At 36.5% G+C, this 17890-nt stretch overlaps 2 protein-coding genes across 5 annotated transcripts in view; one reads left to right on the forward strand and one right to left on the reverse strand.

The window, feature by feature from the left end:
• The window catches only part of P2RY12 (purinergic receptor P2Y12), a 46036-nt gene extending 43332 nt beyond the window's left edge, over positions 1-2704 (reverse strand). Inside the window, exon 1 of one of the 2 annotated variants that reach the window (XM_050779787.1) lies at positions 2584-2704. The gene's annotated coding sequence lies outside the window, so the exon portion shown is untranslated. The remainder of the gene's footprint in view (positions 1-2583) is intronic. The other variant, XM_050779788.1, reaches the window with a different exon arrangement.
• MED12L (mediator complex subunit 12L) overlaps positions 1-17890 on the forward strand; it is a 340860-nt gene that overhangs the window by 286045 nt on the left and 36925 nt on the right. For all 3 annotated transcript variants that reach the window (XM_050779766.1, XM_050779767.1, XM_050779768.1), the window contains 7 exons: positions 554-643; positions 1676-1785; positions 1984-2119; positions 2932-3093; positions 5639-6001; positions 7804-7960; positions 12545-12756. In XM_050779766.1, coding sequence (XP_050635723.1) covers positions 554-643; positions 1676-1785; positions 1984-2119; positions 2932-3093; positions 5639-6001; positions 7804-7960; positions 12545-12756 — 1230 coding nt within the window. The remainder of the gene's footprint in view (positions 1-553; positions 644-1675; positions 1786-1983; positions 2120-2931; positions 3094-5638; positions 6002-7803; positions 7961-12544; positions 12757-17890) is intronic.

Raw genomic sequence — 17890 nt, forward strand, 5'->3', positions numbered from 1 at the left:
AGCAGCCCACTTTATAAACTGATAAGCCACTTGGCTGATGTCTACAATGCCATATTTTTCAAAGCACTGTGCATTCACTTTATCAAGGAAGACACATACATAAGATAGCAGACCTTCTCTTCTATAAAACATCAAAATAATACATTTGCTAGGATTCACAGCAAGTCCCTAGAAATACAACACAGGACTGAGGCAAAATGTAATTCTGTCTCTCCAGTGTTTTTGTTCGTAAGACCAATGAGGTAATGTATTTTAAAATTTTTATTAATGCTAAATGTGATAGCCCTCTCAAGCATTTTCCCAGACTTAATCATAGGTTATATAATTATATAAGATTTTCTTCTTCCACCTAGATGGGTAAATGCAAAATAACTAGCCAGATTTCTGTCTGCATAGAGGAAGAAGAAAGCTAAAATTTTATTTAGCTTTGTTTCTTAATTTGTTAAAGATAAGAAGTTGCTTTTTGCTATCAGTATAAAGCTCAATTTATCTTTAATTGAGAGAAAAATTAAACTTTAATGGAGAGAAAATGATTTCTTTTTCCTGATGTTAGATTTTAAGTAACTGGAGAGAAGAACGATACCAAGATGACATAAAAGCGCGGCAGATGATGCACGAAGCATTGCAACTCCGCCTAAATTTGGTAAGAGACATTTCTAGTATTTTCCCTTCATTAAACATATCTACATGTGAAAATAACTCCAGCTTTCCACTTCTCCTAAGTTCAGAGTCTGCATTACAAGGTGAGGCCTTCCACTCTTTGCTCTCTGTAACTACTTCCCTGTTTCTAAAGCCTTCTGTTTCCCTTGCTGCTTTCCTTCCTGTCTGGTCATACTTCCAGACAGTGCTAGGTATTTTAAGCTTTGATTTGCCTTCTTTACCTCTACCCTAGTGAATCTTTCCTTCTCTTCAGTTTGTGCTAAGTGTAGGTCTGAGAAGACTATTATAAGTGTTAGCTTCTACTATACTTATTTAAAACCATTTAAAAAGTCTTTTAACTCAAAGTTTTGTCCAACTTTCCATCAAACTGATTATAAAGACAAATCCCACAGAGAAGTTTTAAAGAAATTTAAAATTTCTCACATATTGTGCACTCCTTTGAGTTTTCTTTTCCCATCAGGCAGGTCCAAGTGCAGACCTCTATGGGGATGGCCTGCTTGATACTTTTGCAGTTGTTTCTAACCTCGTCCCAACATGTGAACTGGTAGGCGTGCGGGCCAAGCCTCCTGCCCATCACTGCTGTGCTAGTGGATGTTTCCATATGGTATTATGATAGCAGGCTTAGATTCAATAGTAATTGTACAGCAAACACAAAGTTGCAGATAATTGAATTACATGACTTTGGCATTATTCAGGTTTAATTCAGCTATAATTGCATCATATAAATGGACATCATAAAAGATTTGGAACAAAAGAAAACTAAGTTTATTGGTGCCCACATTCAGATACTCACTTCCCTTCTTCATTTTATTTAATTTTTGAATGAACTGTGCTGAAAGAACTAAAAATAGTGATAAACATGTAGGTAAGTGAGAGAAAAGATAAGATAATCTATAAACTAGAGCATCCCTTGTTTTTTTAAAGAAAAAACAATGAAAATTTGACCACATAAAGCAATGGGATGTTGTTTTCTATTTTACAGAATGCAAATATTTTACTGTATTTTATCTGCTAGGTAGGAGGAATGTTTGACACGGTGCAGAGGAGCACCCAGTGGACTACAGACTGGGCCCTCCTACTCCTTCAGATCATTACATCAGGAACTGTTGACATGCACACTAACAAGTATGTTTTTGTCATTTCACATTTATCTTGCTACATGTATGCATGGTATAAGCTTTGATATACTGATGACGATTTCTGCCACATCTTATTTACTTGGATACTATTAAAAATTTTGTGCCTTGAATAAAAATACTCAGTTAAATAAGTGTATTTCAGTTTCACTTTAAGATGAAAACAATTATTTTCTTTCTTTCTTAGTGAATTATTCACAACAGTTCTTGACATGCTGGGTGTTTTAATCAATGGAACATTAGCCTCTGACCTATCAAATGCATCCCCAGGGGGATCTGAAGAGAATAAGCGTGCATACATGAATTTAGTAAAGAAACTGAAAGTAAGTTTGAGATCAGCCTGTATTAAGAGCTCAAGTTGTTCATGGATTTATTATCTAGTGCATTTTAATTTACTACTTAAATTAAATGTTATTAATTGTATTCAACTTAATTTAATGTGATTATTTGCTATTTGTTTCACCTAACCTTATCAGTACCCAGAAGTTACAAGCACATAACCTTGATTATTTTTTATTAACATTATATTATAAAACATGTTTAATTTTTAAAAGAACTTTAGAAATCCACTGTTAAATGTATAACCAGAATACTAACATTAGATAGATTTAGGATAACTCTATGCTTGGACTGACACGTGTAATTGAAAAAATAACCATCTGCATTGATATTTATAAATCAATTCATTTGACCACTAACAGAATCTTTTAAAAAAATTGTAAGAAAACAGTGCAAAAAGAAAACAAATAAATCTGATGCGTTACCAATCAAATAAATCAATGGTTACCTTGTAATCTGACCTTGGACATGAGAAAGTGTTCTGTTCTGCAGCTCCTGCATTCTGATTGTGACTGCTACCCTGGATTTTTGTCATTTCAGCACTACGATGTTTGTTGTGTAACAACAGTGCCTTTGTGTATGTGTTCTATTTTCTACTTAAATAGAAGAAATGAAACACTCACTACTCTATTTGGAACTGCCTTGTAGACCATGTTCAGGGTTAAAGAACATGCGCTAAGCTATAAAAAGGGAAATGTTTCATAAGGAACCTTCTTTCTGGTTAACTTTTGCCTTCATTGTAATTTCTGTCCCGCTTCTCACTCACTCACTCACTCTCTCTCTCTTTTTTCTTCAGAAAGAGCTAGGAGACAAGCGATCAGAAAGTATTGACAAAGTTCGACAGTTACTACCTTTGCCGAAACAGACATGTGATGTCATCACTTGTGAACCTATGGGTTCCTTGATTGACACAAAAGGAAACAAAATTGCTGGATTTGACTCTATAGATAAAAAACAGGCAAGAGTAAATGTTTTTTCTCATATATACATTTATTTACAAAAAATCAAATACTTTTTCTTGTCTTACCATAGGATATATAAAATATCTCAATTTTGCTGTTGATGTTTTTAAGGCATATGCTTGTCTTCTAAGTGTACTTAGTCATTGGCATTATCATATAAAGAAGTCATATCTTTGAAGATCTTTGTTTTATATGTTTAAAGGACTTAAAATGTTTCCCTGAATTTAAGTAAATTTCTGAAACATGCCAAGAGAAACTAAGTAAAAGCTTAGTGTAAAAAAAAAAAATAGCAAAAATAAGTTCTGGTTTTACTTCAGATTGAGAAGCAGAATACATTTATCAATACACAATTTCTTGTAAGCTGAGCATGGTGGCGCATGTCTTTAGTTCCAGCTATTTGGGAGACTGAGGCAAGAGGATTGCTTGAAGCCAGGAGTTTAAGGCTGCAATGTGCTAGGCTCATGCCTCTGAATAGCCACTACACCCTAGCCTGGGAAACAAAGTGAGACCCTGTCTCTGGGGGGGGAAAAAAAAAAAAAAAAAGAAAACCTTCATGTAGTAAGCTATTTCAAATAAAAATTGTTTGAGAAAAGTGGTCAGTTATTCTTTTAATGAACATTAAGCAACCACAGACATTCCACAATCACCAAGATGAAAGAGTTCCTACCGTGAAGGGGGAAGTAGACAGACAATTACAGTGTGATGAGATTTGTGTGTCATGGTACAGAGACAGTATTAGGGGATAGACTAGGGTCCCCAGGAAAATTGACATGAGTCATTTTGAAGGATTAAGAGTTAGCTGGGAGGTAGGGAAAATTGTGGTACAAATAAAGGGAGAGTTTATAAGAAGACATGAAAGAATCAGATTTACCAGGGAATTTAGAGTAGTCTGAGAATCTGATACCAGTTTGTGTAAAGAATAAAAGCTAAAGTCATGGTCAAGTTTGAGTTTGCAGTGTCAGCGGACTTCCTGGTAGTAAGACATCTGGAATCCATCTGGATATGTGGTTTTTACACCAAGGAAAAAGTTCTCATCTCAAGACAAATATTGGGAACAGTCAATTTACAGGTGATAATTGAACCTTGGTTTTGTTTTGTTTTACTTATTTGTTATTTATTTATTTTTGAGACGGAATCTGGCTCTGTCTCCCAGGCTGGAGTGTAGTAGTGCGATCTTGGCTCATTGCAACCTCTATCTCTATCTCCCGGGTCCAAACAATTCTCCAGTATCAGCCTACTGAGTAGCTGGGATTACAGACATGCATCACCAGGCGCAGCTAACTTTTGTTTTTTTTTTTGTTTGTTTGTTTTTTTTTGAGACAGAGTCTCACTCTATTGCCCAGGCTGGAGTGCAGTGATGTGATCTCGGCTCACTGCAACCTCTGCCTCCCAGGTTCAAGCAGTTCTCTGCCTCAGCCTCCTGAGTAGCTGGGATTACAGGTGCCTGCCACCATGCCTGGCTAATTTTTGTATTTTTAGTGGAGACGGAGTTTCACCATCTTGGCCAAGCTGGTCCTGAACTCCTTACCTCGTGATCCACCCACCTCAGACTCCCAAATTGCTGGGATTACAGGCGTGAGCCACTGCACCTAGCCTTTTTTTGTGTTCTTAGTAGAGACGAGGTTTCACCATGTTGGCCAGGCTGGTTTCGAAGTCATTACCTCAGGTGACCTACCTGCCTCAGCCTCACCAAGTGTTGGGATTACAGACTTGAGCCACTGTGCCTGGCCTGAACTTTGGTTTTAGATGAAGCTACTCATAAAAGAATAAGTATAGATTACAACAGTGACACTCACATCTTAGGGAATGACTAAGTAGTTATTTGGTGGGCCATTTAAGGAAAAGTATTTCTAAATTGGCATTTTAAGGCAAGTACCAAGAGGTGTCACCAATTAATGTTAAGAATAAAAACAGGGTAACAGTTTGCTTTTGTTTTTTTTTCTGGAGTCAGTAAAGATAAGCTTGAGTTAACAGACTTTACTTATTCCTGCTGCTATAATTTAATTCTCTAATAATAATATTATATTGAGAGAATGGCTTATTAAGTACAGGGCTCCCATATTGAACCAAGTTCATACAGATTTAGATTGAAGTTAATACTAACCCTTTTAGAGGTTGACTATAACTTGACTCTTAAATTTCATATTATCTTAAAACTTACAAATATATTACAGAGATTTAGAACTGGTTATAATTTAGTAAGATTAACTTTGCAGTCTTAGAATTTTTAGCAAAAAACTTTTAGAATTTTTTTTAGCAAAAAGAGGAAATACATATTGACAATAAAATATCCTAGACTGCCTGTGTTGCCTAAACAGAGCATCATGTGGTATAAAGAACTGTAGAACTGTGCTTACAAAGGTCTGAATTCTAGCCACTGCTCTCCAGTGATGTAGCTGTGTAATGCTCTCTGCTGTATTCTCGGGTTCTCTAGGGCTCATGCCAGCCAAAATGTTCTCTGAATCTTTGTTCCATACAAGCCTGGCCTATGAATAAGGAAAATATCTGAGTGTGCTGTCATAGAGTGCTGTTTTCCCACAGGGTCTCCAGGTCTCTACGAAGCAGAAGGTGTCCCCGTGGGACTTGTTTGAGGGTCAGAAGAACCCAGCTCCTCTGTCCTGGGCCTGGTTTGGGACAGTCCGAGTGGACCGAAGAGTAATCAAGTACGAGGAGCAGCATCACCTCCTGCTGTATCACACACACCCCATGCCCAAGCCCCGCAGCTACTACCTCCAGCCACTGCCCCTGCCTCCTGAGGAGGAAGAGGAAGAGCCCACATCTCCAGTTTCTCAGGAACCAGAAAGGAAGTCAGCTGAGCTGTCAGATCAGGGAAAAACCACAACAGATGAAGAAAAGAAAACAAAGGGAAGGAAGCGCAAGACGAAATCTAGCTCAAGAGTTGATGTAAGTGGGGGAAGGAAGGAGAACCCTGGCTCATTAGCCTTTAGTATGAGATTTACTCGTGCTCAAATCATTTCCCTTGAAACATTACCAAGAGCAGGGTAAGTTTTGTTATGACAGTTCTCCTAACAGGTTTCTGCAGTAATTAACTAAATGGCACACAGTGACTTGTCACAGACAACAAGATTAAAGCTTTTGATTTTCCCTCCTCCACTTTTAATACTTTTATTTAATTGTAGGCTTCCATTGTGATATTTAGTTAATATTTCAGTGTCTCCCAATTTCCTTGGGTTTGAAACTTCAATTTTTTGAACTATACAATCCCATTCTCTCACATACTTATGTCTAAAATATTTATTGTATTTTGAGTGGTTGATATCTTCAGTAAATAAACATTGAAAGCTCTATTTGCTTTTTCTTCAATAAAAGTTGGAGTTAACATAGCCAATAGGATGTTCCTGAGATTTTATATTTTACTATTCCATCTTACCCTCCTATATATTTTACTTCTATACCATGCTTTAGGCTTTATAAAATATGAAAATAAACCTAATTTAAAATAGTTTTACTTCTTGCTCTCTATTAGTGTTCCCCACATATAACAATGTTTTAATTACAACAGAAATCTGTTTGATGGCAATTTAGAAATAATTTTATAAACCTTGAGAAGTAATACGTAAAATGTCTTTCTATTTAAATTAAATTAAAACGTGGAAAATACTTGATAGAGGATTTGAGACGTTTTAAATGAAATTCCACGGTGTTCTTGCTGCACGATGGAAGAAATATTCACCATTTAGTTCAGATATTCATGACTGGTTATGTTTACCTATGTGAGAACTAAAATACATCTATTCCTAGCTGATAGCTTGGTGATTAATACTATTCTAGAAATCACCACCACCACTTTAGGATGCCACTTGAGCATCAGTACCCTCTTCTCATTCAGTCTTCCTACCAGTATTCCTTTGCCTTGAAGGGATGTTTAAAATGGTCCAGACAGAAACTGCCTCAAATTTGGGGTTTCCAGCCTGTCAGTCCATATGGATGGGCTTTTTTTCTTCTCAGATGCAAAAGCCCTGAAACCCATCCTGCTCCCCAAGTCAGTCTGGTCATGTCCCCTCTTCCTCTATTCTTCCTGAAGCTGCCTCTTTTCAATGAGATATACTCTGGTAAAATTGCAGGGAAATGAGATTTTGTTTCTCTTCCATCCTCTAGGGCTAGACTAGAGGAGGGAAGGTTGGGAAATTGAGACCTTCTGGTGTGATCCTTGGAGGCTTTGCAGCTACTATAAAGAAGAGGAAGCATGGGGGATGAGGGGAGTGTCTACTTCTTTAGAATGATATCTGGAAAATTGCAAGTGAAATACCATCTTGGCCAAGGAGTGGTTCTGAAGCACTGTAGGGCTCTCTCGTATAATTCTGCAGACCCAAGATACCGAAAAGGCGTTCTAAGTTGAAATTATCAGGAGTCTTAGCAACCGAAGGTGCTTTTTCAGTGATGAGTGTCGTTCAGTATTGGTATTCCTGACACACTTGTAGTCTTTTGAAATAGAATTCAGAAGAGATCCTTTTCCATCTCTGCTCAATGCAAGCCAAGCACTTTCTAAGTGAAGGAAAAGTTTACCTCAAATGAATATTTTCCAGGGGATTTATTAACACTCTTCCTTCCATCTTCTCCTTTATAAAAAATAACTTTGTACATTGGGATAGAAGGTACCTCAGATAGCTTACTGAAGTTATTTGCGTTAATTAGCTGTGTGAAATGTGGAGTTAAGTAACTTTTTAAAAAACTTTATGTTGAAGGAATATCCACAGAGCAACATATACCGAGTGCCTCCTAATTACTCGCCTATCTCCTCCCAAATGATGCACCATCCACAGTCCACCTTGTGGGGTTACAACCTCGTGGGCCAGCCCCAGCAGCCCGGCTTTTTCCTTCAGAACCAATCTCTTACTCCAGGTATGTGACGAGAAAGCACGGATCACTCAGAGATGAAAAACAGCTTGTGGTTCTCTTAGCTTTTAACCTGAAACCTCCACAAAACTTGGACATTTCAACTACTGAGTGCTCAGTTGACATTTCTGTAACTCCCTTCACACAGAAATTTTTTCTTTCTTTTCTAAAATAGGTTAAATCACGAGTTTATGTACTGATTTTGGAACTTTTATTTAGTGTTAAAAGGAAGTTAGCTAGTGACTCTAAGCTGTAAGATATAAAAGTTGATAAAGATTTTATGTTGTAAAATTTGTGTGTATTTTTATCCGATATAATTCTTATTGGCATTTTAAAAGATTGCACAATATTGCACAGTGTCTTTTATTGTTCTGAATTATCATGACAACTAAGAAAATTGATTCAGCAAGATTTAGGTAACAACAAGGAAAACAAAATGTTCCTGATTTTAGTATTGCTTTGGCTCGAGCCCATGTAGATTTCTCATCTGAAATGAAAATTTTCTAAATGAAAACATCTCTTAATTAGAAATGAATTCAATTTTCTTTCTATATGAAGCATTGCATGTTTTAGCATGTTTAAATTATTTGAAATCTCTCAGCTTAGATTGATCTTCTGTTTTTTTCCAAATGCTCTTCAAATGCTGCTGAATGACTTTGTAAATAGAAGAAGATGACTGAGGCAAATCTCACTCATTTTAGAGGTTTATTGTGCCATTTTAACAAATAATTTTTTAAATTTTCTTTTGTGATTTTTATTGTAACTTGAGTGTGACATTTGAGGTCTGTGGAAGAAAATGTTTCATTTGTGGCTTATAGCAGGGGGAAATCCATATTTTGTCCTCTAAATTAGTGGTTAAAGGAACTGGTCTGGTAGTTAAGAGTTTTAGGTTCAAATCTGGTTCTACCACTCTCTTGCTACATAACCTTGGCCAAATCTTAATTTCTCTGTGCCTCATTTTGGTCATCTGTAAAATGAATATGCTAATATCTATTCCCATAGGGTGGAGGATTCAGTTATTTATTCAAGAATGTATTGAGCTTCGTGATATAGTGGACCCAGTTTTGGATACTAGGATATTGCAGTGACCAAAACGTGCAAAATACCTACTTTTTAAAAGATGAAATAAAGTTTATGTTACACACATGTATATATGTAAGATTTAAAAGTAAAGTGTAATAGTTATATCGCCTTTTGAAGGTAGCTTGACCCTGCAGACATGTTCAGTAAGTGATTTTCACATATTCCTAGCTCAGGGCATTTGTACTTGCTGACCCCTGTGCCTGCAGTGCTCTCCCTCAGATATCTACATCACTTCCTGCCTATCTCCGTTGGGCTTGGTCACATTACTTTCTCACTGGGGCCTTCACTAACCTGTTTTAAATTGTAAATCCATACCCCTTCCCTCTACCCTCTGTTTCTCTCTTTTTTCTGTTTCTCTATTGCAGGGGTGTCCAATCTTTTGGCTTCCCTGGGCCACATTGGAAGAATTATCTTGGACCACACATAAAATACACTAACAATAGGTGATAAACTTAAAAAAAAAAAAAACAAAAAAATTCACAAAAAAAATCTCATAATGTTATAAGAATGTTTACGAATTTTTGTTGGGCTGCATTCAAAGCCATACTGGGCCGCATGCAGCCCACAGGCCATGAGTTGGACAAGCTTGCTCTATAGCATCTGACTTGCCTATATCTGACTTTCTCATTGATTTATTATCTTCCCAGAATGTAAGCCTCGTGACAGATATTTTTTCTGTTATGTTCACTGCAGTATCCCCAGAACTTAGAGGAACCTCTGGCTTTATAGTAGGCCTTTAAAAATAGATTGTTGAGTGAATGAATATAGACTGCAAACTGGACTCAGAGTGGAAAAGAAGGATGCAATCACCATCCTTTTAAACTTCCTCTTTTTAATGCCTCTTTCTAATGCCAAGGTCCATGTGAATTTTTGGCCATTTTAAACTTTGGAGATGTAGAAGTTTCTTTGTAGATACTGACACACAAGGACTGTCTGTGAATTGAAAGCTTACTACTTTGAAAAAGCACATAATCTCTCCCTGTAGAATACTATAGAAAGCTTTTTGTAAGTTGAGGAACTTTAGGTATGAGATGGCATTTAAAAAATAAATTTTGGACTGGGCATGGTGGGTTACACCTGTAATACCAGCATTTTGGGAGGCCAAAGCGGGCACATTACCTAAGGTCAGGAGTTCAAGACCAGCCTGGCCAATATGGTGAAACCCCTTATCTACTAAAAATACAAAAACAAAATTAGCTGGGCATGGTGATGCCTGAAATCCCAGCTGCTTGGGAGGCCAAAGCAGGAGAATCACTTGAACCTGGGAGGCAAAGGTTGCTTGAGCCGAGATCACGTCATTGCACTCCAGCCTGGGTGACAGAGCGAGACTCCATCTCAAAAAAAAAGAAAGTAAAAATAAATAAATAAATTTTGAAAAAAAATTATTTTTGAGGATTTATATGAGCGAATTTATTTTCACTTAAAAAAAAGCATCCTCTAAAGTTACAAGACAGTATGTACAACATGATTCCATTCATATAGGGTTTAAATGCAAAACAATCTCCCACCATCACTCACATACAAAAACATATGTATCTTTCCCTAATCTTTCTCATATATACACACCAGTGTGATAAAGTTGTGAAGAAATGCATAGGATGGTAAACTCCAGATTCAGAATAGCATTTGGTAGGAATCAGTGAGGAAAGTAATTAGGTATACAAAGGGCTTCAGCCAATTTTGTAATATTTTATTTTGATAGTTTCCCAGAGGTACAAGATCATAGAGTTAGGAAAATTTTTAAAAATTAGATTAATCTTTAAAAAGAATTTCCCTTTTCTATAAATGAATCTGTTTTTACATATTAATATACGTAATTCTTAACACGTAATATACGTTCTGATTGTTGCTTCAACAGAAGTTACCCTGCCATGTGTTACTTCTGGTTTTTTCCAAATGCTCTTCAAATGCTGCTGAATGACTTTGTAAATAGAAGAAGATGACTGAGGCAAATCTCACTCATTTTAGAGGTTTATTGTACCAGGGTTGAGGACATGCCTGGGAAAAAGGAACACAAAATCACAGGAACATCTGTGCTTTTCCCAAAGAAGGTTTGGGGACTTCAGTATTTAAAGGGGAAAGAGTAGGCAGTAGGGGAAAGAAGAAGGAAAAAGAAGGGGAAGTAGATAAAAGGAGTAAGCAGTTTCATTCTTTTGAGGCTTTGATCAACATTCCCTGAATCTACATTTTACATATGAAAGAAGCAGGTTGAAGTTTTAGTCAATTATGGTGTTGAATCTGCATTTTTACATAAGATTAAGTAAACACAGAGTAGAGGAAGAGGTCAAATATGTATTTGTCTCTGATAAGCGGAGGGATGACTTCTAGCTCTGTCCTGCTCCCCCACAACCCCCGCCCCCACCATAAAAGCTGTTAATTTTAGAGTCAATCTCTTGGAGCTTACAAGGAATTTCCTTGTGAGCAAATTTTGAGGGAGGCCCCCTGGGGAGGTGTGTAGCCTTCTATCTTTGCAGCTATCTATTTAGGAAACAACCCGGGGGATAGTTTTTCATGACTCAGTTCCCAACATTGACTTTTACCTTTGTCATAGTAAGTTCGGCATCCCAAGATTTTTAGTTTCTTTTCACAACTTCATAAATTGTATTGCTGATTGTGGTACTGAGTCTTTAAAAGAATGTGGGTTTTTCCAAAAAAAAAAAAAAAAGCTTTAAAATGTTTGTTTTCATCATACATCTTGCTTTATAAAAAAGATAAAACAACTTTTATGAGGTGCTTATGTAGAGTTTTTTTTTTCATTTACATATATCAAGGACTATTTTTGGTGAATGAAGAATTGACATTTATTGTGAAGCCAGCATATGTTGACTTTTTTCCCCTAAGTTTTAAAGACATATGACAAATTATAATATACAAATATGTAAAGGATTTCTTGTGGTTTCTTAAGCATCAATATAATAGTTGCTTGTTTATTTGATTTTTAGCCTTCAAAAAAGATGTTTTCTCATAACAATCATGGTATTTGAAATTTGCAAGCATTTCAAGATTTTAAAGCATTTTCATGTCTCTACTATAAAACATGCATTTTCATTTTACCATAGTGAAAAGGCTTCAATGACATGAGCTTCAGATTTAATGAAAAGTACAAAAGGATTTATATGAATGGCTTAAAAACTTGGCAAAATACATCACAAAGGCAGTATGTTTTATATAAGTAATATGTTCCTGAGGGCCTTGCCTAATTTAAAACCCATGTAATTATGAAATTATGCCAACAACTGTATGTTTTTTGCATTTCAATTTATGAACTGAAGACCTCCATGAAGTTATATCAAAGTAGTATAATTCACTTCTACATCACTCCCCCCATCTTTTGTAAATTATGCAACTCAACAGGTCTTTAGTATTTGTGGCAGGTGGGACAGTGCATTGTTTTCTACTTTTTTCATAAAGTGAGACTTAGAAGATGAAATTTCTGTGTTTTGATAAATAAGAAGACCTGTTGCATTAACATAGTTAGAAAGTGTTTCCTTTTGGTTGCTTTTGTAGGTGGCTCCAGATTGGACCCTGCAGGCTCCTTTGTCCCAACCAACACCAAACAAGCTCTGTCAAACATGCTACAGCGGCGCTCGGGCGCCATGATGCAGCCGCCTTCTCTTCATGCAATCACATCGCAGCAGCAGTTGATACAGATGAAGCTTCTGCAGCAGCAGCAGCAACAGCGGCTTCTCAGGCAAGCCCAGACTCGGCCTTTCCAACAGGTTTGTCCAGACCCCAGCAAAGGAGTCCTTTGCATTTTATTACCTCCACTAGCTTGGTATGAGTTTGGGGTATGTGGCATATTCTTCCTGTATGCATATCGCTGTATACTTGTGTGAGTGCAGGTCTCTCTCTCTGTTACAGGCTTATAAATACTTTTCTTCCATTGTATTTTACTGTTATCATTGATCAAATAAGAATTTGATATGTCTTAGGTTTATTAAAAGTATACCTCAAAACAGAAAGAAGGACTGATGACTTTCTGGTCAATTAGAAGAAGCAGGTCTTTTATCCTTGAGGTGACCTTCTCAGAGCGCTCATTTTCCTATTATAATTACCACCATATTCTGTACTACTTTCAGCTCCTGTTTCATGTATTATTTTTAGACTTATTACTGTGAGGTTATGTCTCTGAAGCCCTGATGTTTCTTAGGTTTTCTCTGATAGTGCCCTGCCTTTACTTTTTGTTTCTAGTGTATATTTAATAAGGTCTAGAGCAGAAAATAAATTATAAACAACAGTCAGGATCTGGATAAATTCAATTTAATTCTTGATTTATATTTCTGTTTTTGTGGCCTATAACCCAATGTTCTTTATAGAAGAGGTGATCCATGTTTAAGAAAACATCAGCACTTAGTATAAACTCATGAAGAACCTATGCATCTATATAAATACATTAAAATAAAGTATGAGGTGAGAATGGGGATTTCTTTTTCTAGTTTCTGTATACTTGTATTTTCTAGCCTTTCTAAAGTGGTCATGCACTATTTTGATAATAATAGCTAACACTAACAGAGCACTTACTATATGCCAAAACATTTCTAAGCACTTAAATGTATTAGCTATCTTAGATACCAGGGTAACTCTATGAGTTAGGTACCTTCATGACCCTCCAATGGAAATAGCGAATCTACAGGTACATCCTGCTCTAAGAAAAACCACAATACTTTCAACATAGCAAGAAATTCAAATGCTTTAAAAAAATATTCTTTGTCTGTTGGATAACTTTCTAGGCATATCTCCATTGTATAATTTATGGCACTCCCTGCATTTGGGCCACTTAGTGATGATTTTGGTGGATGGTGATGGTGAGGTTAGTCATTCATTCTTAAAAATGGTTCTTTTTTTTTACCTGAATTATAAGGACAAGAGAGAAGAAACTAATTGAATGTATGATAATGCAAGCAACAGTCATCACCACGTGCTTGTTGCTCCCTGAACCCTAGCAATTGCTTTAGCTTCCTGAGTGTAAGAAAAGATGGGCCTAAGCTACTGCTTGCACATAAATGATGAACATTTGATTAAAATATGAAAAATTATTTAATTTGCCTAAATAAGCAACATGTTTACAGTCATTTTTTAAAGCCTCATTGAGAGTTTTAGCTTTTTGGGAATCAGCAAAATTAGAGTTGTACTATTGCTTCAAATCATTTTTGAGTTAAAAAAAATTCACTAGACGTTGGAAAACCATCCTACTAGAATGAATTTAGCCCTCTTTCAAAGTAATAAAGCCTAGGACCAGGTGCGGTGGCTTACGCCTATAAACCCAGCACTTTGGGAGGCTGAGGCAGGTGGATCACTTGAGGTCAGGAGTTTGAGATCAGCCTGGCCAACATGGTGAAACCCTGTCTCTACTAAATACAAAAATTAGGCATGGTGGAGCATGCCTGTAGTCCCAGCTACTTGGAAGGCTGAGGCAGGAGACTCACTTGAACCTGGGAAGTGGAGTTTGCAGTGAGCTGAGATCATACCACCGCACTCCAGCCTGGGCAACAGAGTAAGACTCCATCTCAAGAAAAATAAATAAATAAAGTAAAGTAAGTGCCACTTTAATTTTTTTTTTTTTTTTTTTTTTTTTTTTTTTTTTTGAGACGGCGTCTCACGCTGTTGCCCAGGCTGGAGTGCAGTGGCGCGATCTCGGCTCACTGCAAGCTCCGCCTCCTGGGTTCACGCCATTCTCCTGCCTCAGCCTCCTGAGTAGCTAGGACTACAGGCGCCCGCCACCACGCCCGGCTAATTTTTTGTATTTTTAGTAGAGACGGGGTTTCACTGTGGTCTCGATCTCCTAACCTTGTGATCCGCCCGCCTCGGCCTCCCAAAGTGCTGGGATTACAGGCTTGAGCCACTGCGCCCGGCCAACTTTAATTTTTTTTTTTCGTATCTACCTTTTTATCACAAGGCATAGTTTTTCTTATTTATAGCCCACTTTCAAACTGTTGCTGCCAAATTAACTTTGAAATACTGTTAAGTGGTTCCTAGCACTGGGGGAAAGCCCACTGGGCTATTTATGGGTAAATACACCTGTCCTTAAAAGGTTCTCTTCCTGATATAAGCCATGACACGATTTCAGCTTCAAAAATTTTTAAAATCATTTAATTGAATAATCTACATGTAATCAAAGATATCCTTGCATATTTGGAGAAGTGTACCTGGATGACAGCATTACTTTTCTTTCTCCTACCAAAAATTCCTGGCTCTATCCTTTTGTACCACCTACAGTTGTACTGCTTGTACCAATGGGAATTAATTGTTAGTTCATTCTTTTTCTGATTCTTTTGTGCTAACTCCATTACAATGTTGGATTTTTTTTTCTTTATTCTTCTCTCTTTAAACTTTTAAGACCAGAAATGCCTTCTTCAAATAGGAAAAGCTCAGCTTCATAACAGTGATTGTACAGTATTCACTTCTTCATCTCAAACTCACTTCATAATTGTTTTTAACAGTTGAAACTTAACTATGGAGTCTCTGAAGGGCTTTCACAAGTAAGATATGTCTTTTTCTCTCTTATCATTCTTCAAGTGTTAGATAATTGAGGAAAATAGTATTCTTAAAGGAAGAGAAATGCATATATTATTCAGTCACAATGTACAGTGATCCTGTAGTACATCGGGCTAATGAGATTTGCATGTAGCATCATCCACCATGGTACCTGTACTTAGGAGGTTCTGAGGAAATGTTAGTGCCTTTCCTTTCTCTTTATAGATCACGCATAAGCTATTAATATAACTGGAATTTAGCTAAATATGGTGTTATGGCAGAAAAATTCTTGTGATAATCCTTCAGAATCTAAAGACAGAATTATATGGAATGTAAGCAATATTGAGCAATTGTTTTAATATATGTTGCTGGGCACAATTTGCTTTTCTAGTAAGTACTGACCATTTCATGCTATAGCAGGAAGAATTTCTCAGGTTACTCACCCACATACGATATGAATTTCTCTAGCTACGTAAGGTCTAATAATATAGTTATTTTTTCATTTTTTGGCTTCTTGTAGAGAAAAGTAAGTAGATGTATTTTTATCCATATCCTAGTAATTTTCTTATTCTAGAGGTTCATTTTCTTAAATATAACGAACAGAGAATTTCCATTTGTATTAATCTTCAAAACCGATTCTGGAATTCAGCAGATGCTTTTACATGCTGATAAGTTTCTCCAGGTTTTGGATGTGACTGCTTCCTATGACAGTTGTCTAGTAACCCACTGGTTACTCCCTTTTCTTATGAGGTCAGACACTGGGCTGTATACTATTTTGTATTATCTTTTCATCTGCTAAGCACATAGTACAAATCTATGAGCTGTGTATCAAATGAATAATGTAAAATTTCATCAGCTGTTTCCAGGAGCCTGAAGTTTCTTAGTAGCTTTAGTCCTCAGCAGTCTGATTTTTATCCGCACACCCTTGTCATAGCTTTCCCTCCCAGTGCTTCCAGAAACTGGCCCTTCTAGTGATGTCTGCTGTGGTTGTTTTGAAAACCTAAATGGGAAAGGTAAACATAAATTCCTGAACTCAGGATATATCTAAGACCTCACAGTGTCCGCTTGTCCTCCTCCTGTCTGGTTGGGGGAAGTTGGCATATGCAGAAACCATCCACCCTTCAGTGATACACAATGAAAACCAGAATTCCATAAAATAACCCTCTAGTTCCACTGCAGAGATTGTACATGAGCTTCAGTCAGTCATGGAATATTCTGTCATGGATTGTCTTATATTTCCTCAGGAATGTGTTAAGAAAGTGTTTAACACAGTACCTAGACAACAAGTGCTGAATAGCATGGATATTGTTAAGTATCTTAATGAGATTATTTGATGTAATAATTGTTATAATTGAGTATATTTTCCTATAGCTTTAGTGCATATGGACATGCAGAAAGATGTTTTGGCAAGAAACCTGTTTTCATTCTTCTTGGTTGCAGTCTTCATCTAGGAAAATACAGTAGTCCCATCACCCTGCTTATCCACAGGGAATACGTTCAGTGGTTGCTGAAACCCCAGAGCACCAAACCTGATATGGACCATGTTTTTTCCTATGTATAGGTACCTGTATGATAAAGTTTAATTTATAAGTTAGGCTCAGTAAGATATTAACAGTAACTAATAGTAAAATAGAACAATTATAATAATATACTGTAACAAACATGTAAATGTCATCTTTTTCAAAATCCCTTACTGTGCTGTACTCACCTATTTTCGGACTGTGGTTTTCTGCAGGTAACTGAAACTGTGGGAAGGGAAACTGCAGAGAAGTGGCGACTGCTGTAAAAAAACAAAACAAAAAACAAAAACAAACTATTCTATTTCTTACTCAGTGTCCTGTATTTAGATGGAACTCAGTCCAGTGGTTACACTACCTTTCTGTGTCTCAGAGTCCCATCTATAAAATGGAGCTAATTCTATACTGTACTTACTTTATAGGGTAGTTGTGAAGTTAATGATTTAGTATGTGTAAAACAGCCCTTAGAACAGTGGATGGCTCATAGTAAGTGCTCAAAAAGTGTTAGCTGTCATACTTACCATTGCTGCTTATTAGTATTTTTATGGTTTGTTATTTCAAAAGAAATTCATTTCCTGTAACAGTATTATTTTCTTAAACATGTTAAGCTTTAAAATGAAGGCATATCAAATGGTTTACTTGTATAATCACATAAATTGCCATTAATAGGATTGGTTTAATCCTCATTTGCTTAATGGTTACCAATAGAACAAACTCATAAAAAGGAATGTTGTTTTGTCATCCTAATTGTCATTTTAGCTTCTTAGAGTGGTGTGTTTTTGTTCTTTAAATACTGTGATGCTTGAGCGACTCATTCCAATCTCAGTATTAAAAGTATCACTGTATTTTATTTTTCACATAT

Source organism: Macaca thibetana, chromosome 2, assembly GCF_024542745.1.
Source record: "Macaca thibetana thibetana isolate TM-01 chromosome 2, ASM2454274v1, whole genome shotgun sequence".
NCBI classification, from domain to species: Eukaryota; Metazoa; Chordata; class Mammalia; order Primates; family Cercopithecidae; genus Macaca; species Macaca thibetana.